The sequence below is a fragment of the Lissotriton helveticus genome, chromosome 7 (genome assembly GCF_964261635.1).
Source record: "Lissotriton helveticus chromosome 7, aLisHel1.1, whole genome shotgun sequence".
Lineage (NCBI taxonomy): Eukaryota > Metazoa > Chordata > Amphibia > Caudata > Salamandridae > Lissotriton > Lissotriton helveticus.
The window spans coordinates 1,744,819,739-1,744,846,437 of record NC_136068.1 but is presented as its reverse complement, the minus strand read 5'-3'; the positions used below and the strand labels follow the sequence as shown (position 1 = coordinate 1,744,846,437).

Sequence of the window (26,699 nt, the reverse complement as noted above, 5' to 3'; positions counted from 1 at the left end):
AGCCGGTTAATCTTATTATCATTGAGCTTGGTCTCTATGAAGTCCACCTTGTTGCTCAATTCCACTAGACGTTGGGCAATGGTGGATAGAATGTCGATTTGCAACTCCATTTTGTTTGATTGCCAGAGCAATGCCCTGGCCATGGTATGGACTGTTTCACCGGATGAGATTGCTCCTGGGTCGTTAATGAAACTGCTATCGTAAGGACTATGTCTCAGAGCACTTTGTGTGGGGAGGAGGAGCACCGGGTTCCATTGGTCAATCTGAAGAGTTTTGTGCTGAGCTCCAGTGTACTTTGTATCTTTGATTCCAGATTTTGAAGAATACCGGTGCTAAGTATCCCAAGTTCTGTAGCCGCTCTGACTCTCCTGTCTTATTTGGACAGGATCCTGTGGGTTCAAGGAGCAGTGACTGAACAGGGGACTGATGGATAAACTGTTGATGACAGTGTATTTGGGCTGTCACTCCCTTCTCATTGTTTCTTCGAGGTAATACAGTGGTGTCAACAGGTGGGTCACTTGCGTGTCAGAGCAAGATTGAGACCTACGTCTTTCGATGTTTGTGCTTCCAATGTTTTTACTGTGTTCTTGTGATGCATGGAACTTGTTGTTGGAAAGGCTCCCTGTAGTGTGGTTCATTCCATTACTGGCCTTGGCCCTTCCTAGTCAGTCTGTCGGGACAGGGGTACTCGTCATTGGAAGGACGTTTTTATAAAAATTGGGCTATAATACCTGCTGATGGGGATTTTAAATAGGAACTATTTGTCTGGGACTACGTTCTGTGCACTCCTTAGAATTTTGGGTGATACTTTAGACGGGGGCAATTAATTTATGGGTGTGTTTTCTTGATGCTGAGTGACTTTTTTTGTTGTCATTCTTCAGTCGGGGTGCTTGGTTGTCAGTGGCTATATGGTATCACCGATGTATTGAACTAGGACTTGCTCCTTGGGGTTTGGAGTTTGAGTAAAGCTGGTGTCTGTACTCTAAGACCTAGCAGGGAAGCTGGATGATCTTATCGGCATACAGGTAACAGAAGGGGGTTTCTTGATCCGAGATGGAGGGGACAGTTAGACCATATCTACTCTCGTTAACCTCTGGGGGTTGCTGGGGGAAGTCCCAGGTCAGGCTGAATGGAATTGTGGTATCTTGGGGAATTGTTCTGGTGCGAGGTATATTCCGGATGTCTTCCTAGTCCAGTGAGATGTGGCAAGGCTAAGAAAAACAAACAAAGAACCGCTCCTGCGGTATGAAAGTCTTTAAGGGGCTCCTGGCTCCTGCCGCACACCAACCAGAACAGTGAAACAAACAAAGGACAGCTCCTGTAATATGAAAATATTTGTAGTGCTCCAAAAAGAAAGGATATGAAACAAGGCTCAGCTGCTGCAGTCTGTCGTGTTTTGGAGTAGTGCCTGTGGGTCCTACCATGCACTACCAATGCGTAATTACCAAAAGCAAACAAGGGGACACTTCTACGGTGTTGGGGGGAAGCGTTTGCTGTGCTCGCAGCTCCTGCTTGGTTTATTGGGAAAGAGACTGCATCAATGGGTTTCCGGGGCTGATGCGGTGCTTGTGGCTCCTGCCGCCCATCAAGAAGGAGTAAAACAACATGGAATAAAGAGACCGCTCCCCCGATCTCTACAGGAGTGGTGGTGCTCGCGACTCCCGCCGCGTACCGAGAAGGGGAGAAATGCTCAAGAGGCCGCTCGCCACTCACAGCTCCCGCAGCTGCTTGCCTCCCTTCACGGCTACCGTAACTGCTCAGCTCCGCTTGCGGCTCCCGCAGCTGCTGTCCTCTGCACGCAGCTCCCGCTGCTGGTCTTCTCTACTTGTTGCTCCCGCAGCTGCTCTCCTCCACTCTGTCACAGTTACTACCAGTCCCTTCCACTTGCGTGTCTAGCAGAAGTGCATGAATAGAAACAGCAAGATCTACAACAACGGCAGCAAGACAACTACAGCTGTGAATCACATAGAAACCTGTAGCTCCTATTGAGACATCTGGACACGCTAGACTGGGAACATTGTTATCGGCAGAGGGGTCAGGCAGGGGTACGTGCTGGCCCCACTGCTTTTTTTCTATACATCGAGTTGCATAATGGGCTAATTGTCTAAACTGGCCACAGACGTCCCGATGATCAATGGTAACAAACTACCCACCCTATTGTATGCGGACGATGCGGTCCTAATGGGCCGCACCCCTAATACTTTAGATTTCTGTAAAAAAATAAAAAAAATAATTTTTAATGAGTTGTGGCCCCAAAAAACACTCTCTGGCTCTGAAAAATTGCAACGCACTTTCTCATATTTGGGTTTAGTATTTTTATACAACGGTTCTTGGGCAGCTCATTTGGTACATAGTCTGAGCAAATTTCTAAAGGCTGTTAATTCAATCTTGTGCCTCCCCGAACCCAGAAGAACTGAGGTAGTGTTATCCCTATTGAAAATATATAAAACTCAGTGTATACCCACCGCAACATATGGAGCTGAAGTTTGGGGCCATACAAATTGCAACAGCATTCAGGTAGAAGAAAACAGATTCTGCCGGAGAATTTTGGGGGCACCGATCTCTTCCTCATCCTTTGTCTACCACCAGGAGTTAAAATTGTCTTACATAGAAGACTACATTAGGTCCCACCCGGCTATATTTTGGTTAAAAGTACGGCAAAATCCGGCAGCCACGTGAACTAGAGAAATTATAGGGATTGTAGCTTGCTCTTTCACCTTAGGGCCGGCCCTCTAAAATACCCACTGTGCTTCCCTTTAGACTTTAACATCAATCTTGAGCAAATGCCCTGTCCCTGCGTTAATTGTGGTAATCAATCTATGTTACATTTTCTATTCTTTTGTAACTTTTACCAAATATATAGTAAACCACTGTTGATTCCCTTCTCTAAGGCTTCGGCCATTACTGACTTTAAGGTAGCTTATAGGGATATTCTTAAGCTTAACGTGGAAATTTTAACTTTACGCATTAGCACTTTTCTGAAAACAGCTATTCGTTCCTGCGCCTCCATGAGCACTGCATAAGTAGTCCTGATTGCACCTTTTCCCATCATTTGCCTCTATGTGGATCTCATAGTCTAATTAGATGCATTTTATTGTACTATGCTACTTAAAATGGACTGTGTTTTTATATTACTCTGCTGCTATCCGTTAAACTATTTGCACTTTATTACATTATGCTGTTACATTCTATGAAACACCTTGTTATCGGTTTTGATCAAATGTGTGTTTTTATATTACTTTGCTGCTATCCTTTAAACTATTTGCACCTTATTACATTATGCTGTTACATTCTATGAAACACTTTGTTATCGGTTTTGATCAAGTCATAAACCTATGATGAACTGTTTTGCACAATGATTATGTTCCTGTGTATTTATTGTTTTAAGTCACGTATTTATTGTCTCAACTATGTACTGATTTTTAATGTATGTTTGTGCTGGTATTTTGCACTGTGCTTTTATGGATATTTTATATCCGAATAAAGATAATGTAATTTAATTGAATAAATTTACCAATAGTATATTGTTGGATTTATAAATACCATTCTCCTAAGTCCCTAAAAATTATTTCTGGAAATCCCTAGCAATAGTTATGCATTAATAAATTATTGCCATGTTAACGTATGTGGCTGGGGATCTGAAATGTGCAATTTCTCCAACACATGGGCTTATAAAACATCTTTTATAAAGAACCCTTCTCATAGCTATATGACCCCCACCCCTGGAATACCTAGGAGAGACTTTAGGGGTCGTGAATATGTAATAATAATTCAGATCCTCAAACCCTAGGTCTCCTACCACCACATCCAATTTTGAAAGGCACTTTACTAAAATGGAGAAATAAAATTTTGCAATTTCTATATCCACAGGGCATATTAAACATCATTTCTAAGGAGCCTCCTTATAATGACCTAACCCCCCACTCTTGGGACACCTAGGGAAGACCCTGGGAGTACCTAGCATGACAAAATATTGTAGTTTATCAATTTGTAAGTACGCTTACACCAATCCGAGTTTAATCACAATTTACCTTTAAAAGCAGTACTGCAGCGCAGGGCTGCTTTTAAAATGACCTCACATGTGAGTGAGAAAAGGGCGGCAGGCCTCTAAACTGCCATGCCATTTTATATACTAGGGACTTAAAGGCAGTTTCAATCTCCCTGCCCTAATATCTACTAGGGAGTTATAGGGTAGGTCCTGCCAATTATAAGCATACCCTAATATATAGTGTACCCTCCTGTATGTATGTGTAGCAGAGCCCAGGATAAAGTCTGAGTCAGTTGCCACCAATACCAGTCAGAAAAAAAATGGGGGTGCACAGGGCACAAGGATGACTTTGCAACAGTGCTTCTTGAACAAAATGAGGAGAAATGTAAGCATTTCTCATCACACCTGTTCTAGGAAGATGCAAGGTTTGGGCGCTGCCGCTGGTTTACCTGATATCGTAAATCTGGGGCAGCGTCAAGGTCCATGGCTGCAACCAGTAGCAGCCGTGGGTGGCAGTGCTGCCGGGCAGTGACGTGGGGCGGGGGAGGGCCAGCGCGGGGAAAGTAAATTATTGAATACGACCAAATAGAGGTAAGTAAACATATAAATGAAAGGATTTCGTTGCACGCACTGCATCACATTTGGCGATGCAGTGTGCAACAAAATTCATTTTATTATTTATATGTTTACTTACCTCTATTTGGCCGTATTCCGTAGTTTAGTACTCCCCACCCTGCCCCGCCCCACGTCACTGCCTGTCAGTACTCCCGCCACCGGCTGCTACTGGCTGTAGCTCCCATGGAACACCTCTTTGACACAGTGTACGGCAAGGCAACAACTTGCACTGCTTTACCTTCCTCCATATCTATGAAGCCATGAAAAGCCATGCAAAGTGCTTTTTTGTGGCCTCGTAGTTATGTGTCTGCACACTGCGCTTCCAGAGAGTCTCAATAGTGATGCTCCTGCAGTGCAATTGTGCTTAAGGGGGCTTGTAAATAAGCCCCATAGGCGACTGGCGGCTCAGCAGATCCCAAGACGGTCAGCGGCAACCGTTGGAGTTGCTGAGCCACCCCATCAGGCCCCGACTGGCCCTTGCGGGCACCGGGCAATCCCCCGGTGCGCCGCAAGGGTGGGGGCCGGTTTTGGGCCCTGGGGGCCGTTTTTGTTACAGGGCCGTTTTGCATGGAGTATATATATATATATATACATACATATATATACATACATCGCACAGCAGTCTGTCTTCTCACTGACAGTAAGCTGTGTTAGAAGTCGCTCTCACTAACTCGTTTTGGGTCAGGTGACTATGAGAGCCACTGTGGTGCTTGCCAATGTAACTTCTGAGCACGCCAAGCATCACTGAGTCAGAAGAGCCTGTCGTGTAGCTCTGTGTGACAGGCTGCGACTGGTGTGATGGTGCCACCAGCAGGGCTTGGCAGGTAGTGGGCAGAATGCAGGACCACGGCGCACAGCTCAGTATTACAGGTCCTGGTTTATGATGTGACTCGACTTAGAGTTCCTTGTTGCTCACATGGGCTTAATTTCTGATATTTATATCTCCCTCATCCTCACTGCATGAGTTTGCTCGCGATAGTGTCACTCATAGTCCTTGAAATGTCACTCATACTTACACTGAAATTAAGAAGATGTCACACATAGCAATCCGAAACCTTGGCAGCTATGCATAGTGTAAAGTAAAACTGTGTAGCTGCGATAACTCACACTGCCTCGGGAGGCTTGCCATGGGCGTTACAGTGGATGGTCCCATGTAACACCCCCTGGCATTTGACACATTCCCAGACATACAACATGCTGGGAAAGCATCAAAAGTCGCACCTCCCCAGGGGTGGCACAACAGTTGTTTTCCAATCCAATCCTTCACCAAAACAATTAAATATCAACACTGCCGTGTTAGAGCATGACAACCTTTTTTGCACCAGCCCTGTGAGAGCGGACAGAAATGTGCCATATCTCAGGGCCACCATATTGTAAATTAGACTCAAGGTTTTTAATCAAATGATTATTGCTTGAAAACGTGGGTGGCTTCAGTAAATTGAGTATTGGGTTTGGGTCTTTCTCACACTCTTGTTGCCTTTGCTCATGTTCTTGTTTTCTTTGGCAGTCCCTCTGATGTTCTGTTTCCCCCGCTGTCTCTCTGCTCGCGCATGCACTCTATAGCACTTCACTTTATTCATTTTACATTTCCTGCCGCTCTTATCTCCGCAGGAGTCCTCGGTGCCTTTGAAGATTATACACTGACGGTCAACCCCGTCACGGTCCAGGAAGGCCTGTGCGTCTTCATTCCCTGCCAGTTCACCATCGCGCCGACGCAGGAGGCAGCAGAAAGCCCCCACGGATACTGGTTCATTCAAGGTGAAAACATGAACAACCCGGCCGTGGCTTCAAATGATGAGAGCAAAGCGATCTACGCGGAAGCCAGAGGCCGCTTCAGACTGGTGGGAGATGTGACGCGATGGGACTGTTCCCTCGGGATCGATGACGTCAGGAAATGGGATGAAAAAACCTACTACTTCCGATATGAACACAGTCAAAACACTAAAATTAAATTTAATTATCTTGAGTTTCCTCTCCCTATCTCAGTAGTGGGTGAGTATGCCGTTGGCTTTGCTTTTAGTAGTCAAAACCCCCTGGGCACTACATCACACACACTAAAAAATCCTATAGGCACCTACAAGATCATCAGAGGTATAAGGCTAACATTAGATGGCTTTTGTGACCAAGTTACAACAACGAAAAAAGTATTCTGCGCTATTGCACTTTGATTGTCATCGTTTAGACGAAGAGAGCGGGTAATATTATTATTATTAAGATCCGGCTTCTTTGGCCGCACTTAATGACCTCAGTGGCATACACTCTTTTAATTACATGGCTTTTTTACTCGCGTAAAATAAGTTGATGAGCCATCGTCTCCTTTTTCCCCAAAATCTTTTTTGTAAGGCAATTTCTACACCAGCAATGTTTGTAGTGGGCTTCTTTTTCAGGATGTTTTATTTAAATTTATAAGGTGTGTCAAGCTTCCAAAGCCTATATTTCGTTTTGAAAAAGCTTCAAATAATTAGAGAAAAAAAAGTTGGTGCAACTTCACACATTGCTAAAGGCCACGTGCATTAGTAAGGACTGATTGTGCAAAATATCATTATTAACAAAAGGTAATATTGTTCTAAGAAACGCTTTTCATACCTGTACACATTTTTACACTTGTACAGTGAGGGGCATTGACTGGGAAACAAAATAGAGATATTTACAAAGCCAAAAGCCACAGAAAAGTAGTTTCTTATTTTTTATTTTCATGGTGCCGCAACTATTGGTTTTAAATAGTTTTCATTTGCTTTTAAATAGTTTAGCTAGAATAGCGTTACAGCGGGCAAGCAGCATGCCAGGCAGGGGGTGCAAAATAGATCTTAAGCCCAGTATTAACATGACCACTGATTAAAAATATAACGTTTATGGTGGTGGGTGTATGTGCCTCTGTAAGATACATGTGGCATTAGTCTACGCAGAGGAGTTACTGTTATAAACAGTGATGATGGAACCAAGACTGACAAGATATCTGCCGCTAGTGTACCTCGCTGAGATATGGAAAATAAAATTCCCCATTGACCTCTTTTACATTCGGAAAGGTAACCGTGTTTGCAGTGACTATCTACAACTGTCAGAGTGAAGCTCAAAGTAAGGTTCTGCTTGCTGTCATGAAATATTAACTGTGCACTGTATTCGTATGTCGCATATTTGTGCCACTCAGGGCCCTTACTTCTTTTCTATTTCTCCATCACCACGTTACAATTCCCACATATTGTGCGAAATAATTAGGCCTGGGCCGTGGACTCTGCTCCATTCACAAAGTTTTCTGAACTCTGTGCTTCGCAGAGCTCGCAGAGAGCAGAAAACTCTGCTCAGCGTAACGCAGCAGAGTTTTTTTCCGACTCGTGCTCTGAGAGCGCAAGCTGCCACTCGGGTAGAATTTCTACTCGAGGGGCAGGAAGATCAGCTCGAGCGGCAGTTCACGTTGCACCCTTTGAAATTGGGCCCCTCTTGAAGACATTCTGAAAATGAGCTTCAAATGCTGAGCACTGATCCTTACGGGAGCAGGACAAGAGACTGCCCAGTTAGCGCCTCTTATCCACATAAAACAAAGCATGTGTTGGCCTTCACTTCGGTGTTTCCCCATATCTCCATGTTCAGAGTGAGATTCACGAGAATCTGTCTTCAATCAGCACAGCCTCTCCTAAACATTATTTTGCAGTTAGTGTCATTGATATTGCTAGTGTTGGGTTCCACCCAGCCCGTGCACTGCAGGAACGTAGTATGCACCAATCCACTTCCCCTGCCCACTGGCCACTCACAAGACAACAACTATGAGTGTGCCAATGAACCTGAAAAGAGGGTGATATTTCGAGGAGACACCAAATCCTCCACCCTTTGTAGAATGATAGAACACAGCTCCCTTCTCCACGCTTCTGCACCTATAGAAAACAAAAAAAGAAGGCACACACTTCACATTATATGTACCAAACTTCTCTACCCCAGATTCAATGACCATGTCCTGCCACAACAAACACCATGACTCTTACCAGTGGATAGTGCAGGTTCAGCTTCGTGAAGACACTGGGCATCAGGTGTAAAAAATAACAATCCAAGATAAAGTTTCTTGTACTTGGAAAAGAACCAGGAATATACTTGTACTGTGTCCTTCGTATCGTATAATCGTAAAACAGTTAGGGGAAAAAGGACATGTTTTTATTGTCAACATGTACCAGAAAAAACCGCTACAAACAGCAAGGGAAAGGGACGAGGAGAATTTCAATCGGAATACCGAGTGATCCAGGATACGTAAACAAAACCCTTCGCGGAGTGACCCAAAACGTCACTTCCGCGCACAACGATGTAAAGAGGCGTTTAGGTGAGAACGCGAAGAAACGAAGCGTAACGCTCCGAACACACCATCGCGTCTCCTCCTCACAACCACCTCAATATCGGGCTAACTAACACCAGAGTAACGTGAGTGAACGGGAGCCCCCGAACACCTAGGCCCAATAACGTATACTGGCGGCAAAAATACGATGGACAAGGAAGGAAGGGAAAACAAAAAACGGGACCTAAAAGACTATCTAACTAAGGTGGGGAAAGGAAACAAGTCAGAGGGGTCAAAGGCAGGGGAAAAAACGTAGTCTCACGAGCCCGTGAGAAATACGAGGGAATATCCAAAGGCAGCAAGTAACCAAACAGCAACCAGGAAACCAGGGAACAGGAACCCACACAATGGCAATATCAAGCAAAGAGGATAAGGTGGGACTGACCTTTATCCTACTGCCAGCAGGTCATGTGATGTCAGAACATGGTCACTGAGAGAGGACTAGCCCCAGTTCCTAACAGCTAGCTTGTCTTAAGTAGAACTGAAAGGTAATTTCTCAAACAGAGCAGCTTTGTACCATATACAGTTTTTCACTGGCCATTTTATTGGGGTGAATATCTTGCAGTCTCCAGTTCTGGTTTATAGCCCTAAATCCTCAAGGTCACTGTAACCTTGAGCAGAGCTTTTATAACCTATCTTCATGTAAGCATGACTTTTTGCTGTGAAATGCCACTTTTCTAAAGATTCTTATATGGTCTGACCCCCAAGATTTATCAGATCCTTGTCATTTCATCAATAAGGGCCACGTGTAATTATTTCAACAGTGATGACATAATTGCGATTCTCTACGGAACGCAATTAGGTAATCGTAATTCGAATGTATTCCTAGGGGTTTGCAAATAGATCTAACTCCTTAATATTAATGAGGTAGGTCGCTATTTGTGACCCTTCAGGAATCGCTAAAATCACAGGATGGTGGCCTGCTGGGGTCAGCAGACCACCTTGTAATTTTTCTAGGTTGAACCTAGAGTCAGCACACAAGCGCTGCTCTGGTGAAGATCTGCTGTAGTCCACTACATGGGGGAAGCCCTGTTAGGGGTGCTACCGGTCGACTTGTTTAAATTCAGACTTAAACAGATTCAGGATACATCTTGTGAATCTTAAAAGTCAAATTTAGGTTAGTAGGTAACTTTGGAATTGTGATTCAAGTGTAAATTACAAGTTAAATCAATTTAGTTGTGGTCTATTAAAATTGCTTTTGGCAATGCTTGTTTGTTGTTAATCCAAGAGGAAGGTTCGTCAGGATTAACTGACTAGAGTGTGAGCTCTTTATGAGACAGGCTACTGGCCCCTTTACTTCGAGCGTTACACAGTACGTGTTATTTAGACTGTGAGTACTATTTTCTTTAATGAGATTCTCCTACTGCTTTCTCTACTCCCTCCTCCCTCCCATTGGCCATTCCTTCCCCCCTCCCCCCAACCGCACTCCCGTTGTCCGTGCCTTCTCACCCCCTTCTCCCCACTCCCACCGCCCGCATTCCCATTGTCTGTTCCTTCTTCCCCCCTCCCCTGCCCACACTCCCGTTGTCCGTGCCCTCCCCCCTCTCTTCTGTTGTCGGTGTCTCCCCCCTCCCTCCCGTTGTCCGTTATGACAACCGTTTGCAATCCAACAGGTGTCGCATAAATGCAAATCCTATTGCATTGCAAATGCTTGTGTTTCTTTGCTGATGTCATGAACCCGGTGTCTTGTAGTCAGTGTCCTAACAAGAGTCTTAGCAGCTCGGCAGAGCCCCAGCTTAGCGCCTGCTCACGCTCCTGCCTTTTAATGGGGATGCGGCAACTCCCCGGCTCTCTGGTCTCCAGAGCAGCTCGAGAGTCCATGGAGAGCTCTAGGCTCTGATGACCTGACTGGGTGAACCTCCTGCTCCCCTCTGCAGACTGCCAGTAAGAGCGCAGAGCCCCAATGCAGAGTAGAGGGGTGATGAATGGAAAGGTACCGCCCGTTCTGGGGATACCACTGCAGCCTGCACACTGAATTGATAATAGAGTAAGGGTCTATCAGACATAGGAAGCACTGTTGCTTCACAGACCCTCCAGCATCCTCGCCTGACACGAAGGCAGCAAGTGACCATGATCACCTTTTTGAAAACGTACTTTAAATGGAAGGGGCATCACTATTTCTGATGAAATTGTTCCTCTTTCAAACTTCCTACAGTTGGAATGCCTTTCTAAATATCTTTCTAGAAAGGCCTGGCAGAGTGCCCGCAGAGGTCCTTGTCGTTTGAGGGACAGAACCGCTCACACCCGAAGTTGTGCAATGAGTCAGCCCCTTATCCCGGCCCGAGGGACTGAAGTTCAAGCATCCACCAGCCCTGGGTGAAAATTGTTTCATCAAATGCATTTCTGGGTTCCCAACAAAGGGGTAGGTATGGGGCAAGTGCGAGTTATGGTAGCCTGACAACAACATTATGCAGCTTTTACCAGCTCCCGGTGCCCTGTGACCCATGCCTAGCTGGACGGCTAGATGGAGCAAGTGTGGCTCCGGCAACAGATGTAAAAATCAAACACTTAAAACTGATGCCGCGCGCCCGCTAATGGAAAGAGGTGAGGGATCGGCGGAGCAGCGATTTGATGCACCGCAGCATGATGAATTAAAGTACAGGTTATTCTTGGACAAGAAAGGGATCGGTCTGCACTCAGGATTTGTAAAATGCTGACCTTTGAGGTGTTGAGGTCACAAGGCTGCACCGCTGCACCCAGAAATGCTCGTCACAGGGCCTCAATTTGAGGCCTTATGACGAGCATAATACACTACTATAATCAGAAGAATTGAATCGACGTGATAGGAAAGTCCCATTTTACCTGATAACACACAACTGCCCACTTGCTGTCAGTGCCAGACCTAGGAAGAATAAAGTGCTGCCCCTGTCATTTACCCCTCCCCAGTGCCAAGGAGCGAAGTGACTGTACCTGTGTCAGCAAGAAGTTTTCAGAGCTGGGAGTCCTGCTGAGTATCTGCATTCATTCCCCGCTAGCACTGCTCCCTAGCGCAAGACATTCAACACCAGGGAGATTCCTTATTCCATATTTATAGGCATGGTGCCGTATGACTTTACAGGCAGTGTAGGTACCTAAAAGTGTCAGTGTGTGTGTCAAGCTTCATAAAACTTTTCCAGGGCCAGTGACTCAGGCACCCTCGCTGGAATGCCATTGGCACAGAGCACTTGCTACGTTTTATTACTATCTTTACCCTCAATGGTTTAATAATACCATGACTGGTCTATTTTTATTAAACAGCTTTTTGGGGAAAATTATGCACACACAGACTTTCTAGACAGAACCTGTCAAATTTACTGTGCTCCCTTTATAATTTCATTGACAACAACAGAGGCTGTCCAATACCCCTGAACCAGGGACAGTTAATAGTAACACCTAACAAAAGATTCAGGTACAAAGATTAAATAACAATTACAAATTCATACGAAAAAAGATTCGTGAAGAAAAAGAAGGAAATAAAGAAGCCTATATTTCCACACTAGTTTCAAAAGAATACTCTTAATTTATTAGACATATAAATTCAGATAAAAGAAACATCAAGTAAAACAAACGCTCAAGAAAAGTGTTGGCAAAACAAAAACAACCAATTCATAATACCAAACACGTGGCTAACATACAGACATTACATGTACAAAAAGAACAACAAAAAACAAATATAATGTGTCCTTCACAAATTATGGAAGAAAACTAATGACAGACGTCAATAGACCCTTTCCGCACTACTTTCAGCAGAAATCCATCTGCCACTTATATTCAAAATTAAGATCCATATACTTTTGTGATTTTCAACAAATTTATTGGTTAGGTTTTTCTTCAAACAATATGGTAATCGTTTTTTCTTATTTTGTTGCAAATAAAATCTTTGTTACTTCTTGAAAGTATGATTTGCACAATTAGTTGAATTGTGATAACTGACATTCATTGTTTAAAAAGGAAAATTTTCCTGTCCCAATGCATTTCGGGATGCTAATCCCTTCATCAGGGGCACTGTAAAACAATTTGAAAAACATGTTTAGCCTTAGGCTATTGGCACACTTAGTAGTCATTTTACTGTATACTACATTCTGTAAATTAATACCATTTTCAAAATGCACAAAGAATCATGTAAGAAAAAGATATGTACTTTAGCACATCTGCACAAACATATACTGATGCTCCCTCAAATTTGTCAGAATCCTACGTTTCCTAAAGTTTCAAATAGACTAAGGTTCTTAAAATAACATAAATTGCTGTGTGATTGATGGTGCAAACCAAAGTAAAACCGAACTTAGAAGCCTATCGCGTGATCACTGATTGAATGCTAGAATCGTAAACCACCACGGAATACACACTCACCATAGTTGCTTACTATCGTGTGATGCTTTGGAAGATTTTCAATAATGGAGGGTCAAAAAGATATTCCAAATAACACCTGCAAAATAGGTGAAAGCTAATAATTGGTTAAATATTCCTATTGAATGCTTCAGAAATGAACATCGACTAAGAAGCTGTTTGTCCTACCGTGAGGAAAGGGTGCTGTGGAGTAGAATAGTCTTTGCGTGTAAGCTTTACGTTGTGACTGTAAAATGAACACACTGGAGTGAGACCATTGACTTGTCTGTGATTAAGACTTGCAGCCACAATCGAGAGGTTGAGTAATGTATTACCTGATTGGCTGAAGATGAATCAGAAGAAACGTGAAAAGACAATCGCTCCCGGTTAGTGTCGATATTCCTGCATAAAGGACACGAAAATGTGTAAGTTAGACGCTAAAACTTCACTGCAGTGTAACATAGGACGTTACTAGGTCTGAAGTACCTGTTGGCAGCTGACGATGTCAAGCTGCTAGCTGTGCTGGCGTTAATTCGGTTAGCGCTTTGGTAACGAGGTGCTGTGAGACACAAACAATATGACATATTGATTGATTGCCTAAATATCAATGGTGACTCTAAATGTCAAAAGCATAAGTCAAAGAATTACCTAGCCGAGGCTAGAAGAACATGGCGCTGACGCGGTGGTTCAATTGGCTGGGTTAAAACGTTGACCAACGATACTGCAGAGACTAAACTAACGGGTTTTCTAGAATGAAAAATAAATGGAGAGATGAGTTAAAATTGCGTATTTAAATTGCACTGTCGGAGACCGCAGTGCTGTTTCATATTGATAGCGTTTCTAGGTACCTGCGGAAGGAAGCTGCGCGCAGACTCCTATGGCAGTCACGGCTCTCTCTCAATGCTGCGTTTTTCCGGGGTCTCTCCTAACCGGATATTTAATGTGCCAGGTTGTAACGGTGCCGCATTAGATTAAACTGCAGGTTTTCTGGATATCAACTACCAGAAAGAAAGATAAGAGATATGCAATAAGCTGTGCTAGCTGGCAACGTGATACTGATTAGTACCATCAATATGTACCTGTGTGCTTGTAAATTCTTTCAGCGGTCGGGGCTCTGGGTTCAAGCGGCGTTCTTCCTGACTTTCTCCATGTTGGACGAAGCGAAAATAGACGACGGACTGCAAAAGCGGTCCGTTCATTTAAGAGAGGAACCACAATAAAAATAGAAGACGGGCTTGTCCAATCAGTGGTGAAAAGGTGGAAAACAGACTACGGAGATATTCTGGTCTGAAGTATAATGTTGACTGGAACGAAAACATTGGATAATATGACAAATTCTACCGCGAGGCAGATGTCCTTGAAAACATAAACAAAGTTGATGATTAAAGCATAAACGATGTTGTGTACTAAAACTGTGTGAAATATGAACTTGAATGCCCGATGAGAGGCGAACTCGCAACCTAAGTGGATACTCAATATTAAAAAATTTTTTTTTATTTGTTTGCTGATTTAAGCAAGTGGGTATTAGTTGAGGTGCAAACCTCCAAAAATAAATTCAGGAAACTGTAAAATTACTCACTATGGACAACATATATGACAACTTAAGGTCGTACTATGTATGCTTGCCAATGCCAATCTTGAGTGTGAATGTGAAATGTTACTGTCTCGAGGAGCTAAGTAGTTAGGTCAATCAATTGATCATTAGCCAATGCTACAGTTTATTGTGATTATATTTGTAACTCATTCCTGTGTCATTACTGAAGCATATTCTCTATCTGATGAGACAAATGGAAATAAGTTCATGCGTGGATCATTTATAAGAAACATGACATATCAATTTTGTCGTTGAGTCCCTTTGGAGTTTGAGTTTGTAGGTAATCGATCCACCAGATCTCTCTACGTGACAATAAGTTCTCATTGTTCCTGTCCGGTTTCTGTTGAATCTGCTCCAGAACTTGAAATCTTAGTTGGGGGATTGTGTGCTTCATTTCTGTCCAATGAGATACCAAGCTCGAGGTTAGAGTCTTGTTGCGTATTCGGCTTTTATGTTCGGTTATTCTTACTTTTATCTTGCGCTCTGTTTTCCCTATATACAATTTGCCGCATGGACATTTGATACAGTATATCACAAAGGATGAGTTGCAATTTGTTTGCTGTCTTAGTTTGATTTTTTTGCCTGTTTGGGGATGTTGTATATATTGTCCTTCCGTTACATTATTGCAATGAGTGCAATTATAACATTTTTGCATTCCTTTGGAGCGGCTTGTGAATTCTGAATCCCTTTTGGGACGTGTGGCTATTTCCTGCAAATTAAGATGTCTAGTGTGAGCGAACACTGGTTTTTTGTTATAAATGCCATGAAAGTCTTCTTCTTTTTGTAGTAGTTCCCATCTGGAGTTAATGATATCCTTAATTGCTTTGGTTTGCGTGGAGTATTTTGTTACGAACACCTGCCGATCTATCTTGGGTTTGTCTTTAAATTGAAGTAGACGTTCTCTAGGTATTTCCGCTATTTTGTCTTCTGCTGCTTTTAGAACGTCATTAGGATATCCTTTCGCTGAAAACCTTTGTCTTTGCTTATTGATTTCAGTTTCTAATGCTTGTGGGGTGGATGCTATTCTTTTGCAACGTATCAGTTGTGAATATGGTAAGTTTCGCAGTAAATTCTTTGGATGAAAACTATTATAAGCCAGTGTGTTGTTTCTATCTGTTGGTTTATGATAAACTGACGTCTCCAGTGAGTTGTTTTGTTTTTGTACCATAACATCTAAATACGGTATTTCCTTTTTGTTGGTTGAGTATGTGAATTGAATTCTTGAATTTATTTGGTTTAGTTCTTGAATTTTGTCAATTAGAAGATTTTCTGGACCGTTCCATAATAAGAAAATGTCATCTATGAACCGTTTGTAGAAGATGGTGTGCTTTTGCCACTCTTCGTTTGTTAAGATGAAATCATTCTCAAATTTAGCCATGTAAGTATTAGCAAAAGAAGGTGCTCCTGAAAAACCCATTGAGGTTCCGCTAATCTGTAGATAATATTCATTGTTCCACTTGAAGTATGAATGTTGTAAACAAAATTGAAGAAGTTCAAGGATGAACACTTTATTTGCTTTGAGATTCGGTTGTTGCAACAATGCCCATTCACATGCTTCCAAACCCTCTGCTAATGGAATCGAAGTATATAGTGCTGTTACATCAATTGTACATAAAGTGGTATCATTGTCAATCAAGGTGATTTCATTCAAAAGTTGAAGGAAGTGACCTGTGTCCTTTATATATGTCTTCCAACTTTGTACAAAACTTTGAAGGAATTCGTCAATGTATACTCCCAATGGTTCAAACAGGGATCCACATCCGCTGACTATGGGTCTCATTGGTGGATTTGTGGCGTTTTTATGAATTTTCGGGAGCATATATAGTTCAGTACATCGTGGGTGTTTTACTGTTAGGTAATTTTTGGTGTTGTCATTGATCCATCCCATGTCCATTGCGCGTTTTAAAATTACTTCCAATGTTTTGGTGATTTCTTGGATGGGATTATTTTGTAATTTTAGATACGTGCTTTCATCTTGAATGTGAGTTTCAACTTTAGTATTGTAAAAAGAAGTGTCCATGATAATTAAGGCTCCTCCTTTATCTGCTCTTTTCAATGTGATTGTGGGGTCTTCAGCTAATTTTTTAAGAATGGTCATTTCATGTTTGTTTAAATTGGTTCTTTGATGTTGCTGCCAATTGATTTGCTGGAAATCCTGCTTGACCAGGATCTCAAAGATATCCAAAACTTTGTGTGAAATAGGTGCCATGTATGTACTGGGTTTTTTTAAATTCTTTGTATTCTGAGTCTGTTTTGGTTTGAATAAATTCAGGCATAGATGGTACTATGTTTTAAAAAAAATGTCTCAATCTCAGTACCCTCATGAATTTAAAAAAAGCAATTTCAGTCTCTAGTTTGTTGCTTTGGTAGGTGGGGACAAATCCAGTACCTTTTTCTAATACTTGCAATTGTTGCTTGCTTAGTTTCTTAGATGAAATGTTAATTGCTAAGTTCCTTTCTTGCTCCGCAAGTTCTGGCTGACTGTGTCCTTTTCCACGGCGGGTTTTGTGCTTGGTGTTGTTTCTGGTGGTTTTTCTGCCAAAGGTACCTGTGCTAAAAAACCTTGTTGGGTGGTCACTATGTTGGTGGCACTGGTAGAAGCTGTTTCCCTTCGTGATGAGGTGCTCAGATCCTCTGCTACTACTGGTTGGCGAGTTGCTGATAGGTCTTTGTCTGATACTACACTTTCCTGTGAAGATGATGCTGATTTAGGTGCTGGTTTTCTCCTGGCGTATACTTCTGCCCACGTGTATACTTCATTAAGTTTGTAGTCTATAGTATCCCTTTTGAATTTGCGTAATTTCATTTCCTGCGTGTCTTTTTCATATTTTTCTAATTTGTCTTTGAGGTCTTTGAGAGTTGTTGTTAATTCTTCCTCATTTATTTGTTTTGAGATTTCTTGTGTTAATACGTCAATTTCTTCTTCTAACTCTTTGATGGTTTTTGCTAGTTCCTCTACCAATAACAATATTAGATCCAATGAGCACTTGTTAAGAATTGAGTACCATTTGTCTATAAAGCGTTTGTTGTATTGGAATTTATATAGCATTGGTTTGATTGATAGTCTTAATCCCCGCGGGATTCTTTGCACTTTATGATATTGTATTAATGTTGAAGCGTGGAGTTTCTGGTTAAGAGCTCTCCTGGAGATGAATAGTAATTGTCGTAATGATTGAGTTACTGAACCTCTTCGTGTGCCAAAGGTCCTAATTTCTGGTATTAAAGAGTATATATCTGAAGCTTGAGCTGATGTATATGTTTTGGTGTCCGCCTTGTTGTCCGTTATGTTTGAAATTGCGTCAAAAGACATCTTTGTTCTGTGTCGGGTGCTATTTCACCGTTGGCTTGGATGAAAGTGAATTGGGGATGTGAAATGCACTCCTTTTTCTACTCTGTTTTATACTTTGCTATCGATTGTAAATTAGTTTATCCGGGGTGTGCTGGAAGGGGAGGAGCGGCCAGTCTCCACAGTAAATGAATAGAAGAAAACTAATGACAGACGTCAATAGACCCTTTCCGCACTACTTTCAGCAGAAATCCATCTGCCACTTATATTCAAAATTAAGATCCATATACTTTTGTGATTTTCAACAAATTTATTGGTTAGGTTTTTCTTCAAACAATATGGTAATCGTTTTTTCTTATTTTGTTGCAAATAAAATCTTTGTTACTTCTTGAAAGTATGATTTGCACAATTAGTTGAATTGTGATAACTGACATTCATTGTTTAAAAAGGAAAATTTTCCTGTCCCAATGCATTTCGGGATGCTAATCCCTTCATCAGGGGCACTGTAAAACAATTTGAAAAACATGTTTAGCCTTAGGCTATTGGCACACTTAGTAGTCATTTTACTGTATACTACATTCTGTAAATTAATATCATTTTCAAAATGCACAAAGAATCATGTAAGAAAAAGATATGTACTTTAGCACATCTGCACAAACATATACTGATGCTCCCTCAAATTTGTCAGAATCCTACGTTTCCTAAAGTTTCAAATAGACTAAGGTTCTTAAAGTAACATAAATTGCTGTGTGATTGATGGTGCAAACCAAAGTAAAACCGAACTTAGAAGCCTATCGCGTGATCACTGATTGAATGCTAGAATCGTAAACCACCACGGAATACACACTCACCATAGTTGCTTACTATCGTGTGATGCTTTGGAAGATTTTCAATAATGGAGGGTCAAAAAGATATTCCAAATAACACCTGCAAAATAGGTGAAAGCTAATAATAAGTTCCTTCAAAGTTTTGTACAAAGTTGGAAGACATATACAAAGGACACAGGTCACTTCCTTCAACTTTTGAATGAAATCACCTTGATTGACAATGATACCACTTTATGTACAATTGATGTAACAGCACTATATACTTCGATTCCATTAGCAGAGGGTTTGGAAGCATGTGAATGGGCATTGTTGCAACAACCGAATCTCAAAGCAAATAAAGTGTTCATCCTTGAACTTCTTCAATTTTGTTTACAACATTCATACTTCAAGTGGAACAATGAATATTATCTACAGATTAGCGGAACCTCAATGGGTTTTTCAGGAGCACCTTCTATTGCTAATACTTATTTATTTATTTATTTATTTTGAGATTTTTATTGCGCAAACAATTACCCAAAGGTGTCTCGGCGCATGTGTAAGCTAGCAGGACCACAATAATAGAGTTCACTGATCGAACAGCCATGTCTTTACGAGCCTCCGGAAGCTCATCAGATTGGGGGCATTTTTAATATTTAGTGGAAGAAGATTCCAAAGTTTTGGTGCAGCCACTAAGAAGCGGCGGTCTCCCCAAGTTACCGTTCTGGTACGAGGTACAGGTAGGAGGCAAATGTTAGCCGATCTCAGCAATCTTTTGGGGGTGTACAGTTGGAATGCCTCAATCAGGAATTTGGGTCCAGTGCCATGCACGGCCTTATAGGCAATGCAGAGGGCCTTGAACTTAATACGGCTCTCTACTCTAAGCCAGTGAAGCTGGCGGATGGCAAGGGTAGTAGGATGGCGGCGAGGGATATTTAGGAGAATTCTGGCAGCCGCATTCTGTACAGACTGTAACTTTGACAGCACAGATTTCTGGGTGTTAAGAAAAAGGGCATTCCCATAATCCATTTTGGAGAATACCAGAGTAGAGACTAGAGTCTTCCCAGCAAAAGGGGGGAGATAAGGCAGCAATTTCTTTATTTTCTTTAGCATGAAGAAAGCAGAGGAGACAACCTTGTTAACGTGAAGGTTGAGAGTTAATTTGCTATCGAAGATAACTCCCAAGTTCCTTGCCTTTACCACTGGGACAGGTGGAGAGCCCAATTGTTTGGGCCACCAGGTGGAAGACCATTCTGGGGCGAGATTGCCAAAGGTCATAACCTCGGTTTTATCCGAGTTGAGCCTTAGGCAATTGGAGGACATCCACTTACTGACCGCAAGCATTGCTTCCTGAAAGTTAGCTGCTACTTCTGTACCATTTTTATGGATCGCCAGTACCAATTGGGTATCATCTGCGTAAGAAGTTAATCGCACCCCATAGGCCTTTATTACCCTCGCTAAGTCCGCTACGTAGATGTTAAATAACGTGGGACTTAGCGAGGAGCCTTGTGGTACTCCACATGGTAGTGCAGAGACGGGAGAGTAGAAATTACCCAACTTGACTGTCTGGGTGCGGTCGGCCAGAAAAGCTGAAATGAGATCTCTTGCCGAACCGTCAATCCCCAGAGCTGTGACACGGTCGACCAGAATGACGTGGTCGACCGTGTCAAATGCTGCGGATAGATCCAGAAGAATCAAGATGGCCGTTCCTCCCTGATCCATGATGGTTCTAATTCCATCAGTAGCTTTTATTAGAGCAGTCTCCGTCCCGTGTCCCTTCCTAAAGCCAAACTGGGTTTCGTCTAAGAGTTGGTGCGTGTCGACGAACTCTGAGAGCTGTATATTCATCAGAGCTTCACAGATTTTGGCCGGGAAAGGAAGACAGGCGATGGGTCTATAGCTGACCGGGGCGGAGGGATCTAGGGAGGGCTTCTTCATAAGAGGCTTAATCACTGCCTTTTTCCACGGGGCTGGATAGCATCCAGTTTGAAAGGCAGTGTTGCAGATTTCCGTGAGTGGGTGAGAAATCACCTCACTTAGATTGATCATCACTGAGGGAGGGCATGGGTCCAAAGGGGATCCAGACTTGGTGATGGAAATGAGTCTGCTAATTTGGTCCTCTGAGGTGTCAGCAAATAGAGAAAAACGGTCATGATTGATATGGAGGGGTTCCTTGTTACTGGCAGTGGATCTAGCCCCTGTGTCTCCACCAAAGGATGCATAGATATCTGCCACTTTAGTAGTAAAAAAAGTGGACAGTGCATTGCAGAACAGTTGGGAGGGTTCTGCTCCGAGACCTGATGGAGGTATAGATAGGGAGTTGACCACTGAAAACAATTCTCTGGCCGAATTCTTAGCATTGTTTATTTGGGTCGAGAAAAAAGTCATTTTCCGACTAGTGATGGCCTTTTTATATATTGTTAAGGCATCTTTGTAGGATTGCCTAGCAATAGGGCAATAGGATTTCCTCCAGCGTCTTTCTAAATTCCGACAATATTGTCGGTGAAGTCTGAGCTCTTCTGTATACCATGCCGCTGAGGGCGACCTTCTATTAGGTTGGATAGACTTTTCTGGAGCGACCTGATCAGCAGCATTCCTAATCCAATCCTGGAAATCAGAAGCTGAGGCGATAGAATTAAACCCTGTGATAGGGGAGGATAATGTCAGGATATTTCCCATTTGAGGAATGTCAGCATTCTTCCAGGCACGGGTTGCTGCCCTAGTAGGTGGTCTAGGAGCGAGGCGGTTGACTGGACGTGTCGCAATGCCAAATATAATGGCCCTATGATCAGTCCAGGTAAGGGGTAGAGTGTCTAGTATCGTGATAAGAGAGTTGTTAGTGAACACACCGTCTAGTGTGTGTCCTGCCTGGTGAGTGGATCCCTTTACCAATTGTTGAAGTCCTAGGGTAAGGAAATCTGCAATTAGTTGGGAGGTGTCGCAATTTCCCTGTTCTTCCAGAGGGAAGTTGAAATCTCCCAGTACTGTGTAGTCAGCGGAGCCTATGGTATAGTCATTTAACTCAGAAAGGGACCCAAGAAAAGAATTCCGAGGTCCAGGAGGTCGATAGAGCAGAGTGCCTTTGAAAGTTTGTTTGCAGTTAATGTTAATTGCAAAAGTTGCAGCTTCACAATTGGTGGATGAAATGGGGTCGAGCGAAATATGATACTGATTCTTATAGATCATAGCAAGTTCTCCACCTCTTCCTGTTTGTCTGTCATGTCTCACAACGCTATAACCATCCGGAGTAGCCTGACAGAAGTTAGGTCCCGAGCCCGCATCTCCCCATGTTTCTGTGGCAAAAAGAAAATCGAGATCGTGAGTAATTATAAACTCACTGATATCTAAGCTATGACAAGGGAGAGAGCGTGTGTTGATTAACGCTGCTCGACATCCCTGGGATAGGGTGATGGGCATACAGGAGGGGGCTCCAGCAGCTAAAGAAATGGGTAAAAGTGGAGATGTTAATTGATAATTACACCCAGGACACGGGGCAGGATTAATACCCACAGCAGTAGGAGGAGGCAAGTGAATACAATGATGGCTAGGAAGGCCAGGATTGAGCAATCTGAGTTGGGCCGCTGAGTAGCGCACCGAGGGGCCAGGAGTCATGGCCCTGGGCCGTGTCCGGTCGCGGACGGGCGCAGACGGGCTTGGCTTAGGCGCGGCTTCGGCGCGCGCCCGCTGCGCCAGCCCGCTGCGCCGTCTGGCCATGACACTGCTTATATAGAAAGTAAGGAGGGTGGGAGGCCGGCGCGACTAGAGCGCAGCCCCCGCCACACCTAAGATGGCGCCCGCCGTCGCTTGCAGCCGATTCAGTAACAACGGCTGGGCGAGGCAGGGATCAATAAAGTGCAGCGTGTAAGGGGTGTCAGTGTGCCTCTTCGAATTCCCTTTATTACTAAAAGATTTACAGCCCCCCAACAGATAAAATGTTTACACAGTTTTAAAAAGTTTAAGAACAGTTATCAGAAGTAGAATAAAATAGTGAGCACAAATATATGGTCCAGCGCTAGCTCGCAGCCCTCGGTCTCACCAGGGAGAGCTAAAAGGCAGCGAGGCGCGATTCCGGTCCAAACTAAATAGCTGAGGAGGGCGGGAGGCCGGCGCGACTAGAGTGCAGCCCCCGTCACACCTAAGATGGCGCCCGCCGTCGCTTGCAGCCGATTCAGTAACAACGGCTGGGCGAGGCAGGGATCAATAAAGTGCAGCGTGTAAGGGGTGTCAGTGTGCCTCTTCGAATTCCCTTTATTACTAAAAGATTTACAGCCCCCCAACAGATAAAATGTTTACACAGTTTTAAAAAGTTTAAGAACAGTTATCAGAAGTAGAATAAAATAGTGAGCACAAATATATGGTCCAGCGCTAGCTCGCAGCCCTCGGTCTCACCAGGGAGAGCTAAAAGGCTAAATTTGAGAATGATTTCATCTTAACAAACGAAGAGTGGCAAAAGCACACCATCTTCTACAAACGGTTCATAGATGACATTTTCTTATTATGGAACGGTCCAGAAAATCTTCTAATTGACAAAATTCAAGAACTAAACCAAAGAAATTCAAGAATTCAATTCACATACTCAACCAACAAAAAGGAAATACCGTATTTAGATGTTACGGTACAAAAACAAAACAACTCACTGGAGACGTCAGTTTATCATAAACCAACAGATAGAAACAACACGCTGGCTTATACTAGTTTTCATCCAAAGAATTTACTGCGAAACTTACCATATTCACAACTGATACGTTGCAAAAGAATAGCATCCACCCCACAAGCATTAGAAACTGAAATCAATAAGCAAAGACAAAGGTTTTCAGCGAAAGGATATCCTAATGACGTTCTAAAAGCAGCAGAAGACAAAATAGCGGAAATACCTAGAGAACGTCTACTTCAATTTAAAGACAAACCCAAGATGGATCGGCAGGTGCTCGTAACAAAATACTCCACGCAAACCAAAGCAATTAAGGATATCATTAACTCCAGATGGGAACTACTACAAAAAGAAGAAGACTTTCATGGCATTTATAACAAAAAACCAGTGTTCGCTCACACTAGACCTCTTAATTTGCAGGAAATAGCCACACGTCCCAAAAGGGATTCAGAATTCACAAGCCTCTCCAAAGGAATGCAAAAATGTTATAATTGCACTCATTGCAATAATGTAACGGAAGGACAATATATACAACATCCCCAAACAGGCAAAAAAATCTAACTAAGACAGCAAACAAATTGCAACTCATCCTTTGTGATATACTGTATCAAATGTCCATGCGGCAAATTGTATATAGGGAAAACAGAGCGCAATATAAAAGTAAGAATAACCGAACATAATAGCCGAATACGCAACAAGACTCTAACCTCGAGCTTGGTATCTCATTGGACAGAAATGAAGCACACAATCCCCCAACTAAGATTTCAAGTTCTGGAGCAGATTCAACAGAAACCGGACAGGAACAATGAGAACTTATTGTCACGTAGAGAGATCTGGTGGATCGATTACCTACAAACTCAAACTCCAAAGGGACTCAACGACAAAATTGATATGTCATGTTTCTTATAAATGATCCACGCATGAACTTATTTCCATTTGTCTCATCAGATAGAGAATATGCTTTAGTAATGACACAGGAATGAGTTACAAATATAATCACAATAAGCTGTAGCATTGGCTAATGATCAATTGATTGACCTAACTACTTAGCTCCTCGATACAGTAACATTTCACATTCACACTCAAGATTGGCATTGGCAAGCATACATAGTACGACCTTAAGTTGTCATATATGTTGTCCATAGTGAGTAATTTTACGGTTTCCTGAATTTATTTTTGGAGGTTTGCACCTCAACTAATACCCACTTGCTTAAATCAGCAAACAAATAAAAAAATTTTTTTTAATATTGAGTATCCACTTAGGTTGCGAGTTCGCCTCTCATCGGGCATTCGAGTTCATATTTCACACAGTTTTAGTACACAACATCGTTTATGCTTTAATCATCAACTTTGTTTATGTTTTCAAGGACATCTGCCTCGCGGTAGAATTTGTCATATTATCCAATGTTTTCGTTCTAGTCAACATTATACTTCAGACCAGAATATCTCCGTAGTCTGTTTTCCACCTTTTCACCACTGATTGGACAAGCCCGTCTTCTATTTTTATTGTGGTTCCTCTCTTAAATGAACGGACCGCTTTTGCAGTCCGTCGTCTATTTTCGCTTCGTCCAACATGGAGAAAGTCAGGAAGAACGCCGCTTGAACCCAGAGCCCCGACCGCTGAAAGAATTTACAAGCACACAGGTACATATTGATGGTACTAATCAGTATCACGTTGCCAGCTAGCACAGCTTATTACATATCTCTTATCTTTCTTTCTGGTAGTTGATATCCAGAAAACCTGCAGTTTAATCTAATGCGGCACCGTTACAACCTGGCACATTAAATATTCGGTTAGGAGAGACCCCGGAAAAACGCAGCATTGAGAGAGAGCCGTGACTGCCATAGGAGTCTGCGCGCAGCTTCCTTCCGCAGGTACCTAGAAACGCTATCAATATGAAACAGCACTGCGGTCTCCGACAGTGCAATTTAAATACGCAATTTTAACTCATCTCTCCATTTATTTTGCATTCTAGAAAACCCGTTAGTTTAGTCTCTGCAGTATCGTTGGTCAACGTTTTAACCCAGCCAATTGAACCACCGCGTCAGCGCCATGTTCTTCTAGCCTCGGCTAGGTAATTCTTTGACTTAAGCTTTTGACATTTAGAGTCACCATTGATATTTAGGCAATCAATCAATATGTCATATTGTTTGTGTCTCACAGCACCTCGTTACCAAAGCGCTTACCGAATTAACGCCAGCACAGCTAGCAGCTTGACATCGTCAGCTGCCAACAGGTACTTCAGACCTAGTAACGTCCTATGTTACACTGCAGTGAAGTTTTAGCGTCTAACTTACACATTTTCGTGTACTTTATGCAGGAATATCGACACTAACCGGGAGCGATTTTCTTTTCACGTTTTTTCTGATTCATCTTCAGCCAATCAGGTAATACATTACTCAACCTCTCGATTGTGGCTGCAAGTCTTAATCACAGACAAGTCAAAGGTCTCACTCCAGTGTGTTCATTTTACAGTCACAACGTAAAGCTTACACGCAAAGACTATTCTACTCCACAGCACCCTTTCCTCACGGTAGGACAAACAGCTTCTTAGTCGATGTTCATTTCTGAAGCATTCAATAGGAATATTTAACTAATTATTAGCTTTCACCTATTTTGCAGGTGTTATTTGGAATATCTTTTTGACCCTCCATTATTGAAAATCTTCCAAAGCATCACACGATAGTAAGCAACTATGGTGAGTGTGTATTCCGTGGTGGTTTACGATTCTAGCATTCAATCAGTGATCACGCGATAGGCTTCTAAGTTCGGTTTTACTTTGGTTTGCACCATCAATCACACAGCAATTTATGTTATTTTAAGAACCTTAGTCTATTTGAAACTTTAGGAAACGTAGGATTCTGACAAATTTGAGGGAGCATCAGTATATGTTTGTGCAGATGTGCTAAAGTACATATCTTTTTCTTACATGATTCTTTGTGCATTTTGAAAATGATATTAATTTACAGAATGTAGTATACAGTAACATGACTACTAAGTGTGCCAATAGCCTAAGGCTAAACATGTTTTTCAAATTGTTTTACAGTGCCCCTGATGAAGGGATTAGCATCCCGAAATGCATTGGGACAGGAAAATTTTCCTTTTTAAACAATGAATGTCAGTTATCACAATTCA

At 42.5% G+C, this 26,699-nt stretch overlaps 1 protein-coding gene across 1 annotated transcript in view; it reads left to right on the top strand.

Annotated features, from left to right (window-relative positions):
- The window catches only part of LOC144770731 (sialic acid-binding Ig-like lectin 10), a 448,268-nt gene that overhangs the window by 278,230 nt on the left and 143,339 nt on the right, over nucleotides 1-26,699 (top strand). Inside the window, exon 6 of the mRNA XM_078655468.1 lies at nucleotides 6,215-6,595. Within this exon, the coding sequence (XP_078511594.1) occupies nucleotides 6,215-6,595 (381 nt within the window). The remainder of the gene's footprint in view (nucleotides 1-6,214; nucleotides 6,596-26,699) is intronic.